At 37.8% G+C, this 23129-nt stretch overlaps 1 protein-coding gene and 1 long non-coding RNA gene across 9 annotated transcripts in view; one reads left to right on the top strand and one right to left on the bottom strand.

The window, feature by feature from the left end:
* KIF23 (kinesin family member 23) overlaps nucleotides 1-2277 on the top strand; it is a 41120-nt gene extending 38843 nt beyond the window's left edge. For 7 of the 8 annotated variants that reach the window (XM_059912883.1, XM_059912881.1, XM_059912887.1 and 4 more), the window contains 4 exons: nucleotides 78-160; nucleotides 353-431; nucleotides 1063-1133; nucleotides 1854-2277. In XM_059912883.1, the coding sequence (XP_059768866.1) occupies nucleotides 78-160; nucleotides 353-431; nucleotides 1063-1133; nucleotides 1854-1869 (249 nt within the window). In that variant the 3' untranslated portion in view covers nucleotides 1870-2277. Of the gene's footprint in view, nucleotides 1-77; nucleotides 161-352; nucleotides 432-1062; nucleotides 1134-1853 lie in introns of those variants that run through there. The other variant, XM_059912886.1, reaches the window with a different exon arrangement.
* Nucleotides 1-23129, bottom strand: part of LOC132359265 (uncharacterized) — a 33426-nt gene that overhangs the window by 6788 nt on the left and 3509 nt on the right. The window lies entirely within an intron of this gene.

Here is a 23129-nt window from a genome sequence, read left to right as displayed (position 1 = left end):
ATACATATGTATATCAAATTAAATTTATCCTTTGGATGTATAAAAAGTGTAATGGTGACCTTTTCTCTTGGCTGTAGGGTGATGTTTATAAAACAAGGGGTGGTGGACAATCCGTCCAGTTTACTGAAATTGAGACTTTGAAACAAGAATCACCAACTGGGTGAGTGATCATCAAATTCCTTTCTTTAGAGGGCTGTCATTTTCTTAGCTGCTCATTCTTGAGCAACAGACTAGCCTGTAAAATGTATCAATTCTCTGAAGGAGTATATATGGTATTTCTCGATTTCTAATATATTTCCTGTTCTTAGATACAAAAAATAACTGTTGCATTGTGTTTTCCCTTTTTCTGTAGTCGAAAACGAAGATCTTCCACAGGAGCACCTGCCCAACCAGATGGAACAGAGTCTGAATGGACCGACGTAGAAACAAGGGTAGGAGGACGAAGTATTTGCTAGGGATGTCATATTTGAAGCCCTACAGTTGTAGCTTTTCATGCTCTTTGAAACAAACAACTAAGGTCTGATCCCACATGGCCAGTGCAGCCTGTAGGCCTGTCCCCAGCACAGCGGAGAAGGTATTTGTATTTCTGCTCTGGTTTTCCTGGAGCTCTTCAGTGCAAAGCCCGTTTTGAGTGTAGAGGGATAGGGCCCAAGAATCCAGTCAGAGAGCATCACCCTAGAATAACAAGAATGCCCATCAAACTGATGGGAATCTTCTCAGGAGAAGAACTTCCCTGTGCAACTGTTAACTCCTGAGGAGAGATTCACATAAAGATCATGGGAAGGTGGGGGTCAGCCGGCCAAGCTCTAGCCTTTGCCACTTTCTTCTTCCTGATAGAAAATGAGGAGATTTACCTGGATGATCTCTAAAGACCCTTCTACCTCACAATTTTTGTGGCACATCAAATAAATTTCAAGTACCTGATTGGTATTTTAACATACGTATCTGCACTGGACTAGAAAGCAATGTTGGATTTCACCTTGGTTGAATCTATCTAAATAGGTCTGTTTAATAGACTGCTGAGAGGAGCTAATCTTTCCTCTTCTGTGGTTTTTCTCTCAGTGTTCTGTGGCTGTAGAGATGAGAGCAGGGTCTCAGCTGGGGCCTGGGTATCAGCACCACGCACAACCCAAGTGAGTACCGACCACGTGTGGCCTTTCTCTCTGTGTTTTCCCTCCCCACCACCCCTTCTCCCTACCAACCACTTTTTTTTTTTTTTTTTTTTTTAGAGGACCTATGTGGTTTTTGTTTGCCCGTTGGAATATCTGGGCCCTACTGGCAGACTGCGCTAGGCAGTAGCAGTGCTGAGAACCCCGGGGGCGGGGGCGGGGGGTGCTGAATAAGAGCAATTAGAGCTGTAAGAACATTCGCTCTTGTTCCTGTTTTTGCCTGTGCTCATAAAGTTTTCAGAGGCTGAACTGAGATCAGCTATGAGGAGGGGAGGCTGGAGTCAGGGATGACAGCTCCTCGTGTAATTCATTCTTTCCTAATTCCCCTCTTGTTACAGCAAAAGTGTTTGCTAAAATAAAACAGAATGGCAGAATTTATGGCCCATTTTTCTCCCCATATTAATCAAACCCGCTGCTTTTCAAGTATCTACCTATACAGGTCCATGTGTCCATTTTTGACACACGTATTCCTTAGGCAGTTTGGAAAGTCAATGCAACAGGATAAAGATGGAAAGTTCTGTTTTTTAAATTTAATACTAGATAAGCATATTTTATAAGTTATTTGCTTTCTTTGAAGGACTTTTAACTCTTCCCATGATAAAACAGGAATTCTCTCAAAGCCCTCCTAAAGGTTCATTGCAAAATTCAGCACTAAATGCTGGTTTTCATTTCTTTTCATTTTAGGCGCAAGAAACCATGAATTGACAGTCCCAATAACAAAAGAACATTTTCACTTGTGTTGGTGATGTCTCCAAAGCAATACCAGAAGGAGTCTTCTGAATGAATCATCTTGTAGAACTCCAGCTTTGTTGAATACCACAGACCTCAGATATATCATCATACACTGGCCTACATAAAGATTCCCCCATGGCTCCAAAGATATCTAGGATTCTACAAACTTTTTTTATATTATACACCTTGCCATATTTAATATTAATAGCAGAGAAAGACCCCTCTTTCTCACGCCGTATGAACTTTTTTATAATGCTATTTTTTTTGTATATTTCTTGTATACTTATAAACTAATTCATGCATGTATTTGTCTTGGGTGATTAAGGAAGAATATATCTAGATCACGCTTTGCTTTTTATTGTGACTTTTCTACTTCTTGTCTGAATATTTCTTAAGGGTTTATAAACAAAACAAATGCTGCTATTGATTAGCTGCAAGAATGCACTTTAGACATATATTTGACAATTCAAACTTTCAAAATAAATAAAGATGTCAGAGACTGGCCAATACTAAAACCATTTTAGGAAGGTGTTCTGAATTTTGTATGTATGTACTTTCTGACATTTAGATATACCAAAAGAATTGAAACAAAAAGCACTAAGAAATACAAGGTTGTGTGATAGTAATTTAACACTTAGTCCCAGAACCTAGCATTGTGCCTTGCATTTAGCTGGCACATTTGTGGGATGAATTAAAAGAAAGCACTAGAAATTTCTCTCACCACGTTGATACTTGTTTCAGCATGCAAAGGAACAGCTTCAAAAGGGGCTATTTCCTCTGCTGAAAACCAGGAATATTCTCCCAGCCCACTGGGTGTACTGCAGCCCCTGGGCAATCCTTCACACACAGACTGTGTTTGATTTGGAATCTTCCTTTTACTTCATTCAACTTAGGGTTTCAAGCCCAGCACTCATCAGTCTCCAGGTATGAAAATTTTAAATTATTGATATTATACCCAACTCACATGCATAGATATAAGGTAGAGGAGCAAGTGATGGCAGCATCACAGCAGTGTGAGTTGTAAAGAAAAGAGGAAAAAAAACGGAACAACTAATGGGTCGTTCATAACTGAATAAAAGTACCCCTGTACATTACACCAGAACATCCAAAAGATTTCTACCGATGAGCCCTTCGGAAGGTTAGGTGGATGGACCTTGGAGAGGGCTGCAGATCCAAGGGAGCTGCTGGGCCTGCCTCAGCCCCACTTGCTGTGGGCGCGGTGGGAAGCTAGACTGGAGAGTGCAGCACCGGGTGGACAGGAGTCCAGCCAGCCCGACAGAGAACCAGGCACACTGTGGGGAGCGGGACGGAGACCAGTTTGGAGGCAGAGGAGGAGCAGGAGCACACTGGGCGCCCACTGCCAGGGACAGCGGCCACCTCCCTCACAGAGGCCTCTATGGGGCTGCCTGGCTGGTCACAGCTGGACGAACCTGTTTCTCTCCAGCAGCACGAATTCCTCAGGAGCCACCTCCCTGACGAGTGGAAGTGGAAAGAGGGAGACAAGAACAAAGGGCACTGAAGTATCTCACTCCCTGCCGTCTGCCTCAGATTTCAGCAGGAGGTCCATGCATGGCCCTCTGGGGGCTCCCCGCAGTGGAGGATCTCCCTGCCAGGCTGTGGGCAACCACAGGGGCTGAGCCCACACGTGCCCACTCTGCTGCCAGCTTTTTTACAGGCACTCCCTAGCACAGCCCCAGAGCCAGCTCAGGTAGAGAAACCGAAAACTTGAGCTATGGTGCCACCTTCTGGAGAATAAAAGCAAGGTTTCTAATTGCCAGTGTTGAACAAAGTAAGCAACTAATAAAAGAAAAATGTGGCAGGGGCACATTTTACCAAGCACTATGAAAAATCACGGTGATATGGTATCACAATGAGAAAAACAATAATTCTCCAGCAACTGAACCCGAAGGCACAGAATACTGTGATCTGATAAAGAATTAAAAACAGCTGTGATGAAGGATTTATTTGCTGAGCTACAAGAAAACTCAGGCAATTCAAGAATATAGAAATAAAGTTACTGAATGTAAGGTGTTGTTTACCAAATATACTGAAATTTTTAAAAAGAACCAGACAAATTCTGGAGCTGAAGAATTCAATGAATGAGATCAAGAATGTATAGAAAGCTTAGGAAATAAGGCAGATGAGATCTGGGAAAGAATCTGCAACTCGGAGGGTAGAAATTTAGAAACGACTCAGGAGGAGAGAGAACTAAGATTTTTAAAAAGTGAAGAAAACCTACGAGAACTCTCATATATGACGAGAAAATAAATATAAGAATAATGGTCTACCAGAAGGAGCAGAGAGAGAGAGGGGAGCAGAGAGTGTGTATTTAAAAAAATAATAGCTGAGAATCTCCCAAGCCTGGGGAGGGAATTGGATATAAAAGTCCAAGAAGCTAACAGGACACCCTATTATCTCAATGCAAAAAAACCTCCAAAACACACTATAATGAAACTGTCAAAAATCAAAGAAAAAAAAGAAAAAATCTTAAAGGCATCCAGGGGTTAAAAAAAAAAGTAACCTACAGAGGAATCCCCACAAGGCTATCAGCGGATTTCCCAGCAGAAATTCTACAGGCCAGGAGAGAGTGGAATGACATATTCAAAGTGTTGAAGATAAATACAGCCAGCCAAGAATACTTTATCCAGCGAAGTTGACCTTCAGCTATGAAGGAGAAATAAAGGCTTTCCCAGACAAACAAAACCTGCCATGCAGGAAATGCTGAAAGGAGTTCTTCAGCTGAAACAGAATGATGCTAATTAGTGACATAAAAACAAATGAAAGTACACATAAAAAGAAGTAAATTGGGACATCAAAAGTATAAAAGGGGAGGAGTAAAAATGGTTGAATCTTTATAGGTGAATGAGAACAAGGTGCTATCAACAGCATGAAAAGAACTATTTTACCTATGAGATATATTATAAGCCACAAGGTAACCACAAAACAAAAATCTAGAGGCATGAAACATTAAAAAAAAAAAGGGTGGGAGTGGGGGGAAGACTGAGCAAATCACTAAGGAAAACCACCACTTTACAAAGGTAGAAACAAAAAAAAAAAGAAAGGAGACAGAAAGGAGTGATACCAATAATCACTTCAAATATATGATATCACTTATACGTGGAATCTAAAAAAAAAAAAAAAAAAAAGGATACAAATGAACCTATTCACAAAACAGAAACAGACTAACAGACTAAGAAAATAAACTTCTGGTTACCAAAGGTTACCAAAGGGGAGGGATAAGTTCACAGTTCGGGATTGATGCATCCACGCTACTATATTTAAAATATCTAAAATGAAAAGACAACCCACAGAATGGGATTTGTAAATGATGTTACCCACAAGGGATTAATCTCCAAAATATACAAACAGCTCACGCAGCTCAATATCAAAAACAAACAAAACAACCCAATCAAAAACAACCCAAATCTAAATAGACATTTCTCCAAAGAAGATATACAGATGGCCAAAAAGCACATGAAAAGATGCTCAACATCACTAATTATTATTAGAGAAATGCAAATCAAAACTACGAGACATCACCTCACATTGGTCAGAATAGCCATCATCAAAAAATCTACAAATAATATATGCTGGAGAGAGTGTAGAGAAAAGGGAACCCTCCTACACTGTTGGTGGAAATGTAAACTGGTACAGCCACTATGGAGAACAGTGTGGAGGTTCCTTACAAAACTAAAAATAGAACTACCGTATGACCCAGCAATCCCATGCCCAGGCACCTACCCAAAGAAAACCATAATTTGAAAACATACATGCACCCCAATGTTCATTGTAGCACTATTTACAATAGCCAGGATATGGAAGAAACCTAAATATCCATCAACAGAGGAATGGATAAAGATGTGTACATATATACAATGGAATATTACTCAGCCATAAAAAAGAACAAAATAATGCCCCTTGCAGCAACATGGATGGACCTAGAGATTGTCATACTGAGTAAAGTAAGTCAGACAGAGAAAGGGACTTCCCTGGTGGTCCAGTGGGTACTACGAGCTCCCAATGCAGGGGGCCCAGGTTTGATCCCTGGTCAGGGAACTAGATCTCTCATGCATGTCGCAACTAAAAGTTCGCATGCCACAACTAAGCGTCTGCATGCCACCACTAAGAAGTAAGCATGCCACAACTAAGAAGTACGCGTGCCGCGACTAAGAGCCCACATGCCACAACTAAGACCCAGTGCAGCCTAAATAAATAAATATTTAAAAAAAACCCAGAAAGACAAATATCAGATGATATCACTTATATGCAGAATCTTAAAAAAAAAAAAAAAAAAAAAAAAGGATACAAATGAACCTGTTTACAAAACAGAAAGACTCCCAGACTTAGAAAACAAATTTATGGTTACCAAAGGGGAGGAATAAATTGGGAGTTTGGGATTGACATATACACACTACTATATTTAAAACAGATAACAACAAGGACCTATTGTATAGCACAGGGAACTCTGCTAAATATTCTGTAATAACCTAAATGGGAAAAGAATTTGAAAAAGAATAGATACATGTATATGTATAACTGAACTACTTTGCTGTACACCTGAAACTAACATGACATTCTTTTTTTATTAATTAATTAATTTTTTTTTGGCTGTGTTGGGTCTTCATTTCTGTGCGAGGGCTTTCTCTAGTTGTGGCAAGCAGGGGCCACACTCTTCATCATGGTGCGCGGGCCTCTCACTCTCGTGGCCTCTCTTCTTGCGGAGCACAGGCTCCAGATGCGCAGGCTCAGTAGTTGTGGCTCACGGGCCTAGTTGCTCCGTGGCATGTGGGGTCTTCCCAGACCAGGGCTCGAACCCGTGTCCCCTGCATTAGCAGGCAGATTCTCAACCACTGCACCACCAGGGAAGCCCTAACACAACATTCTTAATCAACTACACTCCAATATAAAATATAAATTAAAAAAAGACTAAATCAGGAAAAAATAGAAAATATGAACAGATCAATAATAGCCAACTAGATTAAGTCTGTAATAATAAACCTCCCAACAGAGAAAACCCCAGGACCAGATGGCTACACTGGCGAATTCTACCAAACATTCAAAGAATAATCAACATCAATCCTTCCCAAACTCTTACAAAAATTTGAGAAGGTAATACTTCCAAACTGATTCTATTGATATGAGGCCAGCAATACCCTGAAGCCAAAGCCAGATAAGGACACTACAGAAATGAAAACGATAGTTCAATATCCCTGATGAATACAGGAACAAAAACTCTCAACAAAGTATCAGCAAATTGAATTCAAGAACTCTTAAGAAGGATTGTACACCATGACCAAGTGGGATTTATGCCTTGTATGCAAGGATGGTTCAACATATGCAAATCAATAAACATAATATATATTCATAAAATGAAAGATAAAAGTCACTTGATCATCTCAATAGATGCAGAAAAAACATTTAACAAAATACAACATCCTTTCATGATAAAAACCTTTAGCAGATTGGGTATAGAAGGAACATACCTAAACATGATAAAGGTCATGTATAACAAATGCAAACCTAACATTATACTCAATGGAGAAAGACTGAAAGCTTTTCTTTTAAGATCAGGAATAAGACAAGGATGTCCACTCTCACTATTCTTATTCAATATAGTATTGGAAGCCCTAGATAGTGTAACTAGGCAAGCCAAAGAAATAAAAGGCATCCAAATTGGGGAAGAATAAGTTACTCTTCCTGTATATAGAAATGCAGGTGATATGATCCTGTATAAAGATAATCCCAAAGACTCTACTAAAAAACTGTTGGAACTAATCAATGATATCAGTAAAGTTGCAGGATACAACATCAACATACAGAAATTAGTTGCATTTCTATACACTAAGGAGAAAACATATGAAAAAGAAATGAAACTATCCCATTTGCAACAGCATCGAAACAGTAACATACTTAGGAGTATTTTTTTTTTTTTTAATTTTTTTGGTTGTGCCTCGTGGCATGTGGGATCTTAGTTCCCTGAACAGGAATTAAACCCACACCCCCTGCAGTGGAAGTGCACAGTCTTAACCACTGGACTACCAGGTAAGTCCCAGGAATAAATTTAACCAAGGAAGTGAAAGATATGTACAACAAAAATTATAAGACTGCTGAAAGAAATCAAAGAAGACACAACAAATAGAAAAATATCTGTGCTCATGGATCAGAAGAATTAATATTGTTAAAATGTCTATAATACTCAAAACCATCTATAGATTCAATGCAATCCCCATCAAAATATCAACAGTATTCTTCACAGAAATAGAAAAAAAATCCTAAAATTTGTATGGAACCACAAAAGACCCCAAATAGCCAAAGTAATCCTGAAGAAAAAGAACAAAGCTGGAGGTATCACACACTTCCTGATTTCAAACTGTACTACAAAGCTACAGTAATAAAAACAGTATGGTACTGGCACAAAAATAGACACATAGAGCAAGAACAGAATAAAGAGCCCAGAATTAACCCCAGCCTATATGGTCAACTAATATTCAACAAGGGAGCCAAGAGCACCCAAAGTGGAGAAGACAGTTTCTTCAACAAATGGTGCTGGGAAACTGGATTAACATATGTTGAGCAATGAAATTAAACCCATACCTTACATCACTCACAAAAATTAACTCAAAATGTATCACAGACTCAAACATAAGATCTGATACTATAAAACTCCTAGAATGAAACATAGGGAAGAAGTTTCTCAACATTGGTTTTGGCATTGATTTTTTTGGATATGACAACAAAAGTACAAACAACAAAAGCAACAAATGGGAGTACATCAAGCTTAAAAGGTTTTGCACAGTAAGGTACAATTAACAAAATGAATAGGCAACCTACAAAACGAGAGAAAATTTTTACAAACTATGTATCAGATAAAGCGTTAATATCCAAAACATATTTAAAAAACTCATACAACTCAATATCAGAAAAACAAACAAAAAACCCCAATCTGATTAAAAAGTGAGTAGAAGAACTAAACAGACATTTTTTCAAAGAATACTTTCAAATGGCCAATAGGTTCATGAAAAGATGCTCAATATCACTAATCATCAGGGAAATGCAAATTAAAATCACAGTGAGCTCACCTCATGCCTGTTAAGAATGGCAATCATCAAGAAGACAAGAGGTAACAAGTGCTGGCAAGGATGTGAAGAAAAGGTAACCCTTACGCACTGTCAGTGGGAATGTAAAAATGGTGCAGGCACTATGGAAAACAGTATGGAGGTTCCTCAAAAAATTAAAAGTAGAACCACCATATGATCCAGACATCAAAGATAAATAATAAATAAGTACTTCTAGGTATCTATCTGAAGACAACGAAAATGCTACCTTGAAAAGATATCTACACCCCCATGTTCACTGCAGCATTATTTACAATAGCCAAGACATGGAAACAACCTAAGCATCCACCAATGAATGAATGGACAAAGAAAATGTGTTATATATAATAACAATGGAATATTATTCAACTATAAAAAGGAATGAAATCTTGCCATTTGAGACGACATGGATAAACCCTGAGCACATTTTGCTAAGCGAGATAAGTTAGAGAAGTACTGTCTGATGTCACTTATATGTGGAATTTTAAAAAGCCAAACTTGTAAAACTCGAGAGTAATATGGTGGTTACTTGGGGATAGGAGGTGGGAGGACAGGAAAGATGTTAAGTTTACTTGCAACAAGTATAAATAAGCCCTAGAGATATAACGCACAGTACAGTGAATATAGACAACAATACTGTATTATAAACATCAAACTTCCTAAGAGACTAGAACTTGATTATTCCAACTAGTAAAAAGAAAGAATAATTATGAAATGTGATAGAGGTGCTAAGTATTGCTACAATGGCAATATTATAATATATAAATGATCTAACTATACATTATAAGGTGTTGAACACCTTAAAATTACACAAGGTTATATGTCAAATATATTTCAATAAAAAATGAAAAGTAGATTTTTGCAATTGTAAAAAAAAAGAAAGCACTAGATAATATAAAATAATTTGCCACTGAATTCACAAATTCAACGAATTGCCTGACAACCATAATATATATGTATTAAGTATGCTCTTCTAGACATTTCAACAAAAAACAAGGTTGGGGGACAACATAAATTAGAAGTACTATTGAACATCATGGTGAAATATCCATTCTTATCTGGGTGAACATACATTTTTCTATAAGTTAGTTGTTTTTTTTTTTGAGGCTGAACCTTTTTATTACTAAAATTATAGTTTATCTGTTTTTTATTAATAGTGAAGGCATGATATTAGTCCTAGCCAAACGCAGATTCAAAGGTTAAGGAAAAAGACAAAATCCACTTTCTTGTCACTAATAGTATAGTAGTAAGCAGTGTCATAGGTGTGTTTCTAGAAATGCTTCAGAGCACCTCTCTCAATAGATGCTACTGTATTTCATCTTTCTATTTCTTGACTATTTTTATTTTTTTTAAATATCATATTGCAATACTTTTGTTTTTTGGCCATGCCACGTGGCTTTTGGGATCTCAGTTCCCTGACCAGGGATCAAACCCGGGTCCCAAGCAGAGGTGTGGAGTCCTAACCACTGGACCACCAGGGAATTCCTGTGAAATACATCTTAACAGGAAGTTTTTACTATGATACGGGAACGTGGGGTAGTAGAATTTGTCTGAACAGTATGTTGAATCTAGTAAGCCCCTGAACTACACAAAATAAAGGGAAATGCATGGGCAGTTGATGTTTTGCTTAAATAGCTCTCTTAAATAGTCATGAAGAATAGCTGTAGTTAATTGGATGCTCAGTCTCCGATGCCCTGTAAAGGTGTTATTTATCATTTACAGGTGAAGAAATAGATGGAAAGAGTTAATGACCCACTCAAGGACCCCCCAAAGTCATAAATGATGGAGCTGATTTTTAAACCCAAGTCTGACATCAAAGCTGTTAACTACTTTGCTAATGACTGTGACTCATTTTTATAGTTTAACTAAACATTTCTTAGCCCTAGTCAATTTCACCTGATAATTTCTGATGTTTTACAAAACAGGACTAGTTTTTAGTCTTTTCTTATTGGTTTGTAGAACTTTATATATCCTTTGGGTACTCTGGGCCTCATATCTTCTCCCAATCTGACTTTCTTTTCCCACTTTGGTTATAGTATTTTTTTTAAAAAAACTTAAGGGACTTCCCTGGTGGTCCAGTGGTTAAGACTCCACGCTCCCAAGGTAGGGGGCCCGGGTTCAATCCTCCCTGGTCGGGGAACTAGATCCCGCATGCCGCAACAAAGATCCTACATGCCGCATCTAAGACCCGGTGCAGCCAAATAAATAAATAAAAACTTAATTTTTAGAAAAGTTTAAGACTTACAGAATAATTGGAGGATAGTATAGAGAGTTCCCACATATCTCACAGCTAGCTGTCCCTATTTTTTTTCTTTTTAATGATATCTTTATTGAAAAATTTTGAAATTTACTGAAAAAGTCATTAATTTTAATAATCTCTTTATATTCTCTATTTGATGAGACACTGTCAACACTTCTTCCTTTCTTTCTTTAAGCATGGTTTCCTTTGGTTCTTTGAACATATTTATAATGGCTACTTTAAGGTCTTTATTAAATCTAATATGCGATTGTTCTCACTGGCAGTTTTTGTTGCCTATTTCCCCAAACATGTAGGTTTTCCTTTCTTTGTATGTCTTGCATTCTTTTTTTTCCCTTTGGAAACTAGACATTTTAGGTAACATAGCAAGACTAGGTATTGGTTCTCTGGCTTTTTGCTTATTTGTTTAGCGATTGGCTTGATGAGTCTAGTGAAGTCTGTTTTCTCCCCACACTGCGAAACAACTAACGTTGCTCTTAGATGGAGCAGCCTTGAGCATGCACAGTCACTCTGGGATGGCAGTGATTTCGGCAGGGCTCTCTTTGACTGTTTCTTTCCCTGGCCACAACCAGCGGTTAAGCCCCACTGATTGACAAGCTGCCCCTATTTTTTAACACACCAATATATTTGTTACAATTAATAAACCAGTATTGATATATTAACTAAAGTCCATATTGTATTTAGGTTTCCTTAGTTTTTACCTAATATCTTTTGTCTTTCCCAAAATTCCACGCAGGAAACCATATTACATTCAGTCATTGTGTTTCCTTAGGCTCTTCTTGGCTGTGACAGTTTTTCAGACTTGGTTTTTTCAGACTTTTGGCTTTTATCGGATTGGCCAAAAAGTGCCTTCGGTCTTCAAGTAAAAATAAAGGACACGTTTTTCATTTTCACCAAGAACTTTATTGAGCAACGTATTCACCCTTCTGTTCCACTACCTTCTGCCATTTTTCAGGCAACTTCATAATGCCATCTTCCCAAAACTTTTTATCTTTTTGAGCAAATAACTGTTCTGGATGCTTTTTACAGTCTTCCAGAGAACTGAAATTTTTTCCATTAAGAAAATTTTGTGAAGACCAAAATAAATGGAAATCCTGAAGGTGCAATGTCTGGTAAATATGGCAGATGAATCAGAACTTGCCAGCCAAGCTGTAACAGTTTTTTTTTTTTTAAATAAATTTATTTATTTTTGGCTGCGTTGGGTGTTCACTGCTGCGTGCAGGCTTTCTCTAGTTGCGGCGAGAGGCGGCTACTCTGTTGTGGTGCACGGGTTTCTCATTGCAGTGGCTTCTCTTGTTGTGGAGCACAGGCTCTAGGTGCCCGGGCTTCAATAGTTGTGGCACATGAGCTCAGTAGTTGTGGCTCACGGGCTCTAGAGCGCAGGCTCAGTATTTGTGGTGCACGGGCTTATTTGCTCCGCAGCACGTGGGATCCTCCCGAACCAGGGATCGAACCCGTGTCCCCTGCTTTGGCAAGCAATTCTTAACCACTGCGCCACCAGGGAAGTCCACAAGCTATAACAGTTTTTGCCTGGTCATCAAAGAAACATGTGGTCTTGAATTATCCTGATGGAATATTATGCATTTTCTGTTGACTAATTCTGGATGCTTTTCATTGAGTGCTGCTTTCAGTTGGTCTAATTGGGAGCAGTACTTGTTGGAATTAACCGTTTGGTTTTCCACAAGGAGCTCATAATAGAGGACTCCCTTCCAATACCACCGAATACACATCACCTTCTTTGGATAAAGACCAGCCTTTGGTGTGGTTGGTGGTAGGCCATTTCGATTGACATAACCAAGCTGGTGCAAATGATTTTCAGCACTTGATTTGGGTATTCTGAGTATGTCGGCTATCTCTCGTGTGGTATAATGTTGACTGTTCTCAATTAATGCCTCGATTTGATCACTGTCAACTTCAATTGGTCTACATGACTGTGGAGCATCATCCAGTGAGAAATCTCCAGCATGAAACTTCGCAAACCACTTTTAACGTGTTCGGTCAGTCACAGCCCCTTCTCCATACACTGCACAAATCTTTTTTTGCGTTTCAGTTGTGTTTTTACCTTTCTTGAAATAATAAAGCATAATATGCCAAAAATGTTTTCTTCCATCTTCAATATTAAAATGGCTACACAAAAATTTACCAATTTTGATAAATCTTTTTTTAAATGCATGCTGATATTTCAAATGTCACATACAATCTAACAAAATTGTTTTGAATGAAGTTAAAGACAACTGAGTGCTACTAGAGCCATCTTACGGAAAAAAACTAATGAACCTTTTGGCCAACAGAATAGTTTTCAATTTTAATGTTATCAAACACATCAATCTTTTCCTTTCTATTCTGTGCCTAATGAAAATTTTCATACACTGATATCACAGAAAAACTCCTATGTTTTCCTCTAAAATTTTATAGTTTTGCTTTTCACATTATGTATGGTATGAGGAGGGAATTAAAAACATTCTTTCCCCACTCCCATACAGATAGAAAACTAGTTGTCCCACTGCTGGTTTTTGAAAAGGTACTCTTCCCCCTAACCACCTCTTTCCCACTTATAAAGCCATACCTGTGACCTTACCAAGTTCCCTTACAAATAGAGTGTATGTCTGGGTTCTCTGTTCTGATGGTCTGTTTATTTGTATGTCAATAACACTTTTAATTAATTCCATATGTATTTATCTGAGTACCTCCTATGTGCCAGGCACTGTTTTAGGAATAAGAAATGCAGCAGTAAACCACAGTTTGTGCCCTCAGTGAAATTTACATTAAAGTTAATCCTCCCTTATAACGTAGAAAGCTATTAATGGCCTTTGATCCTTCCATTAAAACTTAAGGTCAATTTGTCAAATTCCACTGAAAAGCATAATGGAATTTTGATTGACATTACACAATTTGGAGAGAATTACCCACTTTAAGATCCTTACGGACTTCCCTGGTGGCACAGTGGTTAAGAATCCTCCTGCCAATGCAGGGGACACGGGTTCGAGCCCTGGTCCGGGAAGATCTCACATGCCACGGAGCAACTAAGCCGTGCACCACAACTACTGAGTCTGTACTATAGAGCCCGTGAGCCACAACTACAGAATCCCTCACGCCTCGAGCCCATGCTCCACAACGAGAAGCCACCACAATGAGAAACCCATGCACCGCAACAAAGAGTAGCCCCCGCTCGCCGCAACTAGAGAAAACCTGCGTGCAGCAACCAGGATCCAACACAGCCAAAAATAATTTAAAAAAAAAAAAAAAAAAGATCCTTCCATCTGTGAATATATCACTCTTTTTAGTTTGCTTTTGATGTTGTTCCATAAAATTTTACGACTTTTAAAATGATGGCCATCCACATCTTGCTAGATTTATTCCTAGAAACCATATGACTTTAATTGCTATTGTATGAGGTATATCTTTTAATATTGTATCTTCTAATTGACTTCTGCTGAGTACAGGAATGCTGCTGGGTTTTGTATATTAATCTTGACTCTAGTAACCTTGCCAAACTACTTATTAATCTGAACTGTTTGTCTATGGAACCTCTTGGAACTTCTGGGTAAACAATCATATCATCTATGAATAATGAAGTTTACGACTTTCCAATTTTAATACTTTTTCTTATCTTCCGGAGATGGCTAAACTCTAAAATAGTAATTGGAACTGAAGCAGAGAAAGCAGGCATCCTTTTCTGTTCCTGATTTTAAGGAGTTTGTTTCTAAAGTTTCATCATTAAGTATGATGTTTACTGTACATTTTTGGTAGATACCTTAGGATATGGAAGTTACCTTCTAACCCAGTTTTCTACAATCTATGGGAATAGTTACTTAATTTTATCAAGTGATTTTTCTGAGTCTATAAGAAGTTCATGTAGATTTTCCTCTTTGTTAATGAATTATTTTTAATAGATTTCATTATGTTGAACTATCCTGTTTAGTAATGATATACCATATTTTTACATACAGTACAGATTCAGTTCATTAATATTTTGGCTTTTTTCCCCCAGTTTAATTGAGATATAACTGACAGTAATATTTTATTTTGGAATGTGTTTACATTCATAACTGAGACGAGCCTATAATTTACCTTTCTCGCACTCTAAGGTTCAGGTTTTGTTACTACGGTTATAAAACAACTTGTGGAACAAAGTATTAATTTAATTCAAAAAGTATTTCTTATACAGATGGCCAATAGGCACATGAAAAGATGTTCAACATCGTTAATTATTACAGAAATGTGTATCAAAATTACAATAAGGTACCACTTCACACTGTCAGAATGGCCATCATTAAAAAATCTACAAATAACAAATGCTGGATGTGGATGTGGAGCAAAGGGAACCCTCCTACACTGTTGGTGGGAATGTAAGTTGGTGCAGCCACTATGGAAAAGAGTATGAGAGTTCCTCAGAAAACTAAAAATAGAATTACCATATGATCCATCAGTCCCACTCCTGGGCATATATCCAGACAAAACTGTAATTCAAAAAGATACATGCACCCTGGGACTTCCCTGGTGGTCCAGTGGTTAAGAACCCACTTTCCAATGCAGGGGACATGGGTTCAATCCCTGGTCGGGGAACTAAGATCCCACATGCCATGGAGCAACTAAGACCATGCGCGCTGCAACTACTGAGCACACAAGCCACAACTAGAGAGCCCGCGCGCCGCAACTGCAGAGTCCATGTGCTCTGGAGCCTGCACGCCACAACTACAGAGCCCACGTGCTCTGGCGCCCGCGCGCCACAACTAGAGAGCCCGCATGCCGCAACTACTGAGCCCACATGCCACAACTACAGAGAAGCTCGTGTGCCGCAATGAAAGATCCCCCATGCTGCAATGAAGATCCCATGCAACAAAGATCCAACGCAGCCAAAAATAAATAAATAAATAAGTAAATAAATATTTTTTTAAAAAAGAGAATATCAGAAGTCAAAGAAGCTATTGAAGACTATCGGGATATTAGAAGACTCAAGAGACAACTGGAAATGGTTCCCACTGGTCAGAAACAAGATAATTAGAGTATCAAAAAGAATGGCAACTGTAATGTACTAAAATAAATAAAACATATATTTAAGAAAAAGATAACTTCTCCCTTTGATTGAAAGAAAAAAAAAGATACATGCACTCCTATGTTCATAGCAGCACTATTCACAATAGCCAAGCCATGGAAACAACCTAAATGTCCATCGACAGATGAATGGATAAAGAAGATGTGGTACATATACACAATGGAATATTACTCAGCTATAAAAATGAAATAAATAATGCCATTTGCAGCAACGTGATGCAACTAGAGATTATCATACTAAGTGAAGTAACTCAGAAAGAGAAAGACAAGGAGCACAGACAGCAGAAGCAAGAAGAACTACAATTCTACAGCCTGTAAAAGGAAAACCACATTCACAGAAAAACAGACAAAATGAAAAGGCAGAGGACTTTGTACCAGATGAAGGAACAAGACAAAACCCCAGAAAAACAACTAAATGAAGTGGAGATAGGCAACCTTCCAGAAAAAGAATTCAGAATAATGATACTGAAGATGATCCAGGACCTCGGAAAAAGAATGGAGGCAAAGATCAAGAAGATGCAAGAAATGTTTAACAAAGACCTAGAAGAATTAAAGAACAAACACACAGAAGAGTTAAAGAACAAACAAACAAAGACGAAAATACAATAACTGAAATGAAAAATACACTAGAAGGAATCAGTAACAGAATAACTGAGGCAGAAGAACGGATAAGTGACCTGGAAGACAGAATGGTGGAATTCACTGCCATGGAACAGAATAAAGAAAAAAGAATGAAAAGAAATGAAGACAGCCTAAGAGACCTCTGGGACAACATTAAATGCAACAACATTTGCATTATAGCGGTCCCAGAAGGAGAAGAGAGAGAGAAAGGACCAGAGAAAATATTTGAAGAGATTATAGTCGAAAACTTCCCTAACATGGGAAAGGAAATAGCCACCCAAGTCCAGGAAGCGCAGAGAGTCCCATACAGGATAAACCCAAGGAGAAACACGCCGAGACACATAGTAATCAAAGTGGCAAAAATTAAAGACAAAGAAAAATTATGAAAGCAACAAGGGAAAAACAACAAATAACATACAAGGGAACTCCCAGAAGGTTAACAGTCGATTTCTCAGCAGAAACTCAAGACAGAAGGGAGTGGCATGCTATATTTAAAGTGAAGAAAGGGAAGAACCTACAACCAAGATTACCCGGCAAGGATCTCATTCAGATTCAAATGGAGAAATCAAAAGCTTTACAGACAAGCAAAAGCTAAGAGAATTCAGCACCACCAAACCAGCTCTACAACAAATGCTAAAGGAACTTCTCTAAGTGGGAAACACAAGAGAAGAAAAGGACCTACAAAAACAAACCCCCCAAAATTAAGAAAATGGTAACAGGAACATACATATCGATAATTACCTTAAACATGAGTGGATTAAATGCTCCAACCAAAAGACACAGGCTCGCTGAATGGATACAAAAACAAGACCCATCTATATGCTGCCTACAAGAGACCCACTTCAGACCTAGGGACACATACAGACTGAAAGTGAGGGGTTGGAAAAAGATATTCCATGCAAATGGAAATCAAAAGAAAGCTGGAGTAGCAATACTCATTATCAGATAAAAGAGACTTTAAAATAAAGAATGCTACAAGAGACAAGGCAGGACACTACATAATGATCAAGGGATCAATCCAAGAAGAAGACATAACAATTATACATATATATGCACCCAACATAGGAGCACCTCAATAAATAAGGCGACTGCTAACAGCTATAAAAGTTGAAATCGACAATAACGCAATAATAGTGGGGGACTTTAACACCTCACTTACACCAATGGACAGATCATCCAAACAGAAAATTAATAAGGAAACACAAGCTTTAAATGACACAATAGACCAGATAGATTTAATTGATATTTACGGGACATTCCATCCAAAAACAGATTACACACTCTTCTCAAGCGCACACAGAACATTCTCCAGGATAGATCACATCTTGGGTAACAAATCAAGCAGCAGTAAATTTAAGAAAACTGAAATCATATCAAGCATCTTTTCTGACCACAACACTATGAGGTTAGAAATCAATTACAGGGAAAAACACGTAAAAAACACAAACACATGGAGGCTAAACAATACATTACTACATAACCAAGAGATCACTGAAGAAATCAAAGAGGAAATCAAAAAATACCTAGAGACAAATGACAATGAAAACACGATGATCTAAAACCTATGGGATGCAGCAAAAGCAGTTCTAACAGGGAAGTTTATAGCAATACAAGCCTACCTCAAGAAACAAGAAAAATCTCAAACAATCTAAGCTTACACCTAACGGAACTAGAGAAAGAAGAACAAACAAAACCCAAAGTTAGCAGAAGGAAAGAAACCATAAAGATCAGAGCAGAAATAAATGAAACAGAAGCAAAGAAAATAGCAAAGATCAATAAAACTAAAAGCTGGTTCTTTGAGAAGATAAAATTGACAAACCATTAGCCAGACTCATCAAGAAAAAGAGGGAGAAGACTCAAATCAATAGAATTAGAAATGAAAAAGGAGAAGTTACAACGGACACCACAGAAATACAAAGCATCCTAAGAGACTACTACAAGCAACTCTATGCCAATAAAATGGACAACCTGGAAGAAATGGACAAATTCTTAGAATGGTATAACCTTCCAAGACTGAACCAGGAAGAAATAGAAAATATGAACAGACCAATCACAAGCACTGAAATTGAAACTGTGATTAAAAATTTTCCAACAAACAAAAGTCCAGGACCAGATGGCTTCACAGGTGAATTCTATCAAACATTTAGAGAAGAGCTAACACCCGTCCTTCTCAAACTCTTCCAAAAAACTGCAGAGGAAGGAAAACTCCCAAACTAATTCTATGAGGCCACCATCACCCTGATACCAAAACCAGACAAAGATACTACAAAAAAAGAAAATTACAGACCAATATCACTGATGAATATAGATGCAAAAATCCTCAACAAAATACTAGCAAACAGAATCCAACAACACATGAAAAGGATCACACAACATGATCAAGTGGGATTTATCCCAGAGATGCAAGGATTCTTCAATATACGCAAATCAATCAATGTGATACACCATATTAATAAATCGAAAAAGAAAAACCATATGATCATCTCAATAGATGCAGAAAAAGCTTTTGACAAAATTCAACACCCATTTATGATAAAAACTCTCCAGAAAATGGGCATAGAGGGAAACTAGTTCAACATAATAAAGGCCATATATGACAAACCCACAGCAAACATCATTCTCAATGGTGAAAAACTGACAGCATTTCCTCTAAAATCAGGAACAAGACAAGGATGTCCACTCTCATTACTATTATTCAACATAGTTTTGGAAGTCCTAGCCACGGCAACCAGAGAAGAAAAAGAAATAAAAGGAATACAAATTGGAAAAGAAGAAGTAAAACTGTCACTGTTCACAGATGACATGATACTATACATAGAAAATCCTAAAGATGCCACCAGAAAACTACTACAGCTAATCAATGAATTTGGTAAAGTTTCAGGATACAAAATTCATGCACAGAAATCTCTTGCATTCCTATACACTAATGATGAAAAATCTGAAAGAGAAATTAAGGAAACACTCCCATCTACCACTGCAACAAAAAGAATAAAATACCTAGGAATAAACTTACCTAGGGAGACAAAAGACCTGTATGCAGAAAACCATAAAACAATGCTGAAAGAAATTAAAGATGATACAAACAGATGGAGAGATATACCATGTTCTTGGATTGGAAGAATCAATACTGTGAAAATGACTATATGATCCAAAGCAATCTACAGATTCAATGCAATCCCTAGCAAATTACCAGTGGCATTTTTTACAGAACTAGAACAAAAAATCTTAAAATTTGTATGGAAACACAAAAGACCTCAAATAGCCAAAGCAGTCTTGATGGAAAAAACAGAGCTGGAGGAATCAGACTCTCTGACTTCAGACTATACTACAAAGCTACAGTCATCAAGACAATATGGTAGTAGCACAAAAACAGAAATATAGATCAATGGAACAAGACAGAAAGCCCAGAGATAAACCCACACACCTATGGTCAACTAATCTATGACAAAGGAGGCAAAGATATACAAGAGAGAAAAGACAGTCTCTTCAATAAGCGGTGCTGGGAAAACTGGACAGCTACATGTAAAAGAATGAAATCAGAACACTCCCTAACACCATACACAAAAATAAACTCAAAATGGATTCGAGACCTAAATGTAAGACCGGACACTATAAAACCCTTCGAGGAAAACACAGGAAGAACACTGTTTGACATAAATCACAGCAAGATCTTTTTTGATCCACCTCCTAGACTAATGGAAATAAAAACAAAAATAAACAAATGGGACCTAATGAAACTTAAAAGGTTTTGCAAAGCAGAGGAAACTACAAACAAGACGAAAAGACAACCCTCAGAATAAGAGAAAATATTTGCAAACAAATCAACGGACAAAGGATTAATCTCCAAATATATAAACAGCTCATGCAGCTCAATATTAAAAAAACAGCCCAATCAAAAAATAGGCAGAAGACCTAAATAGACATTTCTCCAAAGAAGACATACAGATGGCCAAGAAGCACATGAAAAGCTGCTCAACATCACTAATTATTAGAGAAATGAAAATCAAAACTACAATGAGGTATCACCTCATACCAGGTTAGAATGGGCATCATCAGAAAATCTACAAACAACAAATGCTGGAGAGGGTGTGGAGAAAAGGAAACCCTCTTGCACTGTTGGTGGGAATGTAAATTGATACAGCCACTATGGAGATCAGTATGGAGGCTCCTTAAAAAACTAAAAATAGAATTACCATGTGACCCAGCAATCCCACTACTGGGCATATACCCAGAGAAAACCATAATTCAAAAAGACACATGCACCCCAATGTTCACTGCAGCACCATTTACAATAGCCAGGTCACGGAAGCAACCTAAATGCCCATCGACAGACGAATGGATAAAGAAGATGTGGGACATATATACAATGGAATATTACTCAGGCATAAAAAGGAACGAAATTGGGGCATTTGTAGAGACGTGGATGCATCTAGAGACTGTCATACAGAGTGAAGTAAGTCAAAAAGAGAAAAACAAATACCGTATATTAACGCATATATGTGGAATCTAGAAAAATGGTACAGATGAACCGGTTTGCAGGGCAGAAATAGAGACACAGATGTAGAGAACCAATGTATGGACACCAAGGGGGGAAAGCGGCTGGGGGTGGTGGTGTGATGAATTGGGAGATTGGGACTGACATGTATACACTGATGTGTATAAAACTGATGACTAATAAGAACCTGCTGTATAAAATAAATAAATAAAATTCAAAAAAAAAGAAAGGCAAATACCATATGATATTCCTTATATGTGGGATCTAAAATATGACACAAATAAACTTATCTATGAAACAGAAACAGAGTCAGAGACACAGAGAACAAACTTGTGGTTGCCAATGGGGAGGGGGTTGGAGGACGGATGGATTGGGAGGTTGGGGTTAGCAGATGCAAACTATTATATATAGAATGCATAAACAACAAGGTCCTACTGTATAGCACAGGGAACTATATTCAATATCCTATGATAAACCATAAGGGAAAAGAACGTTAAAAAAAAGAATGTACATATATGTATAACTGAATCACTTTGCTGTACAGCACAAATTAACACAACATTGCAAAACAACTATACTTCAATAAAAAAAAAACTATTTCTTATTAGTATAGTTTAAAATGGGAAAAATCTTGTTTTACTGTGTGTTGATATGTATTATATTCACCAGATCGGTTTTTTGTTAAGTACACTGGTGAGGGAAGTATGTTTTGGACTGATTCATTCTGGCTTTGGAAACGTTTGAATTTTTCAATAATTTTACATTTTTCCTCCCAAATTCCACTATAACTGCTTCCTAGATTTAGATGAAAACTCAAAACAAGTTTTATCTTTAGAAACCTTGATAGTTTTTTTTTAAAAAGCTTTTTACAAAGTTTGGGGGCTTCCCTGGTGGCACAGTGGTTGACAGTCTGCCTGCCGATGCAGGGGACACGGGTTCGAGCCCTGGTCTGGGAAGATCCCACATGCCGCGGAGCGGCTGGGCCCGTGAGCCACAACGACTGAGCCTGCATGTCTGGAGCCTGTGCTCCGCAATGAGAGGCCACGACAGTGAGAGGCCCACGCACCGCGATGAAGAGTGGCCCCCGCACGCCGCAACTGGAGAAAGCCCTCGCACAGAAACGAAGACCCAACACAGCCAAAAATAAAAATAAATAAATATATTTTTTTAAAAAAGAAGATAAGATGGGAAACAAAACTTGTAAAAATCTAGAAGATTTGACACTCCCATCACTTTAAAAAAAAAAAGTTTGGGATATTAAGATATGTTTACATTTGTGGATAAGATGAACCCAAGTGGGACTCTAAATTGGGGGATTCCAATGGAAATGTTTGGTCAGGGATGATGAGATAATGGCATTGATTAAACAAAGCAGGTTCCTGGGGAAAACAAAAAACAAAAAACTGAATCACCTTTCCAGGAAACTAGGCAAATTCCAAGAGGGAAATAATTGATGAAATGTAAAGATTACCATTTTGTTAGTAGGAGTTATATTTAAGGTTCAGATATGTAATAAATGATACACATACACGTTGTAGACAATTCAAAATACCAAAAATAAAGGAAAAGTTAAGACACTGATGAAAGAGACTGAAGACCCAAATAAATGGAAAGATATTCCATGCTCATGGTTGTAAGAATACTGATAAAATGTCCATACTACCCAAAGCAATCTACAGATTCAATGCAATCCCTGTCAAAATTCC

This window comes from Balaenoptera ricei, chromosome 2 (assembly GCF_028023285.1).
Source record: "Balaenoptera ricei isolate mBalRic1 chromosome 2, mBalRic1.hap2, whole genome shotgun sequence".
Classification (NCBI taxonomy): domain Eukaryota; kingdom Metazoa; phylum Chordata; class Mammalia; order Artiodactyla; family Balaenopteridae; genus Balaenoptera; species Balaenoptera ricei.
This window is presented reverse-complemented; position numbering and strand designations above follow the sequence as displayed.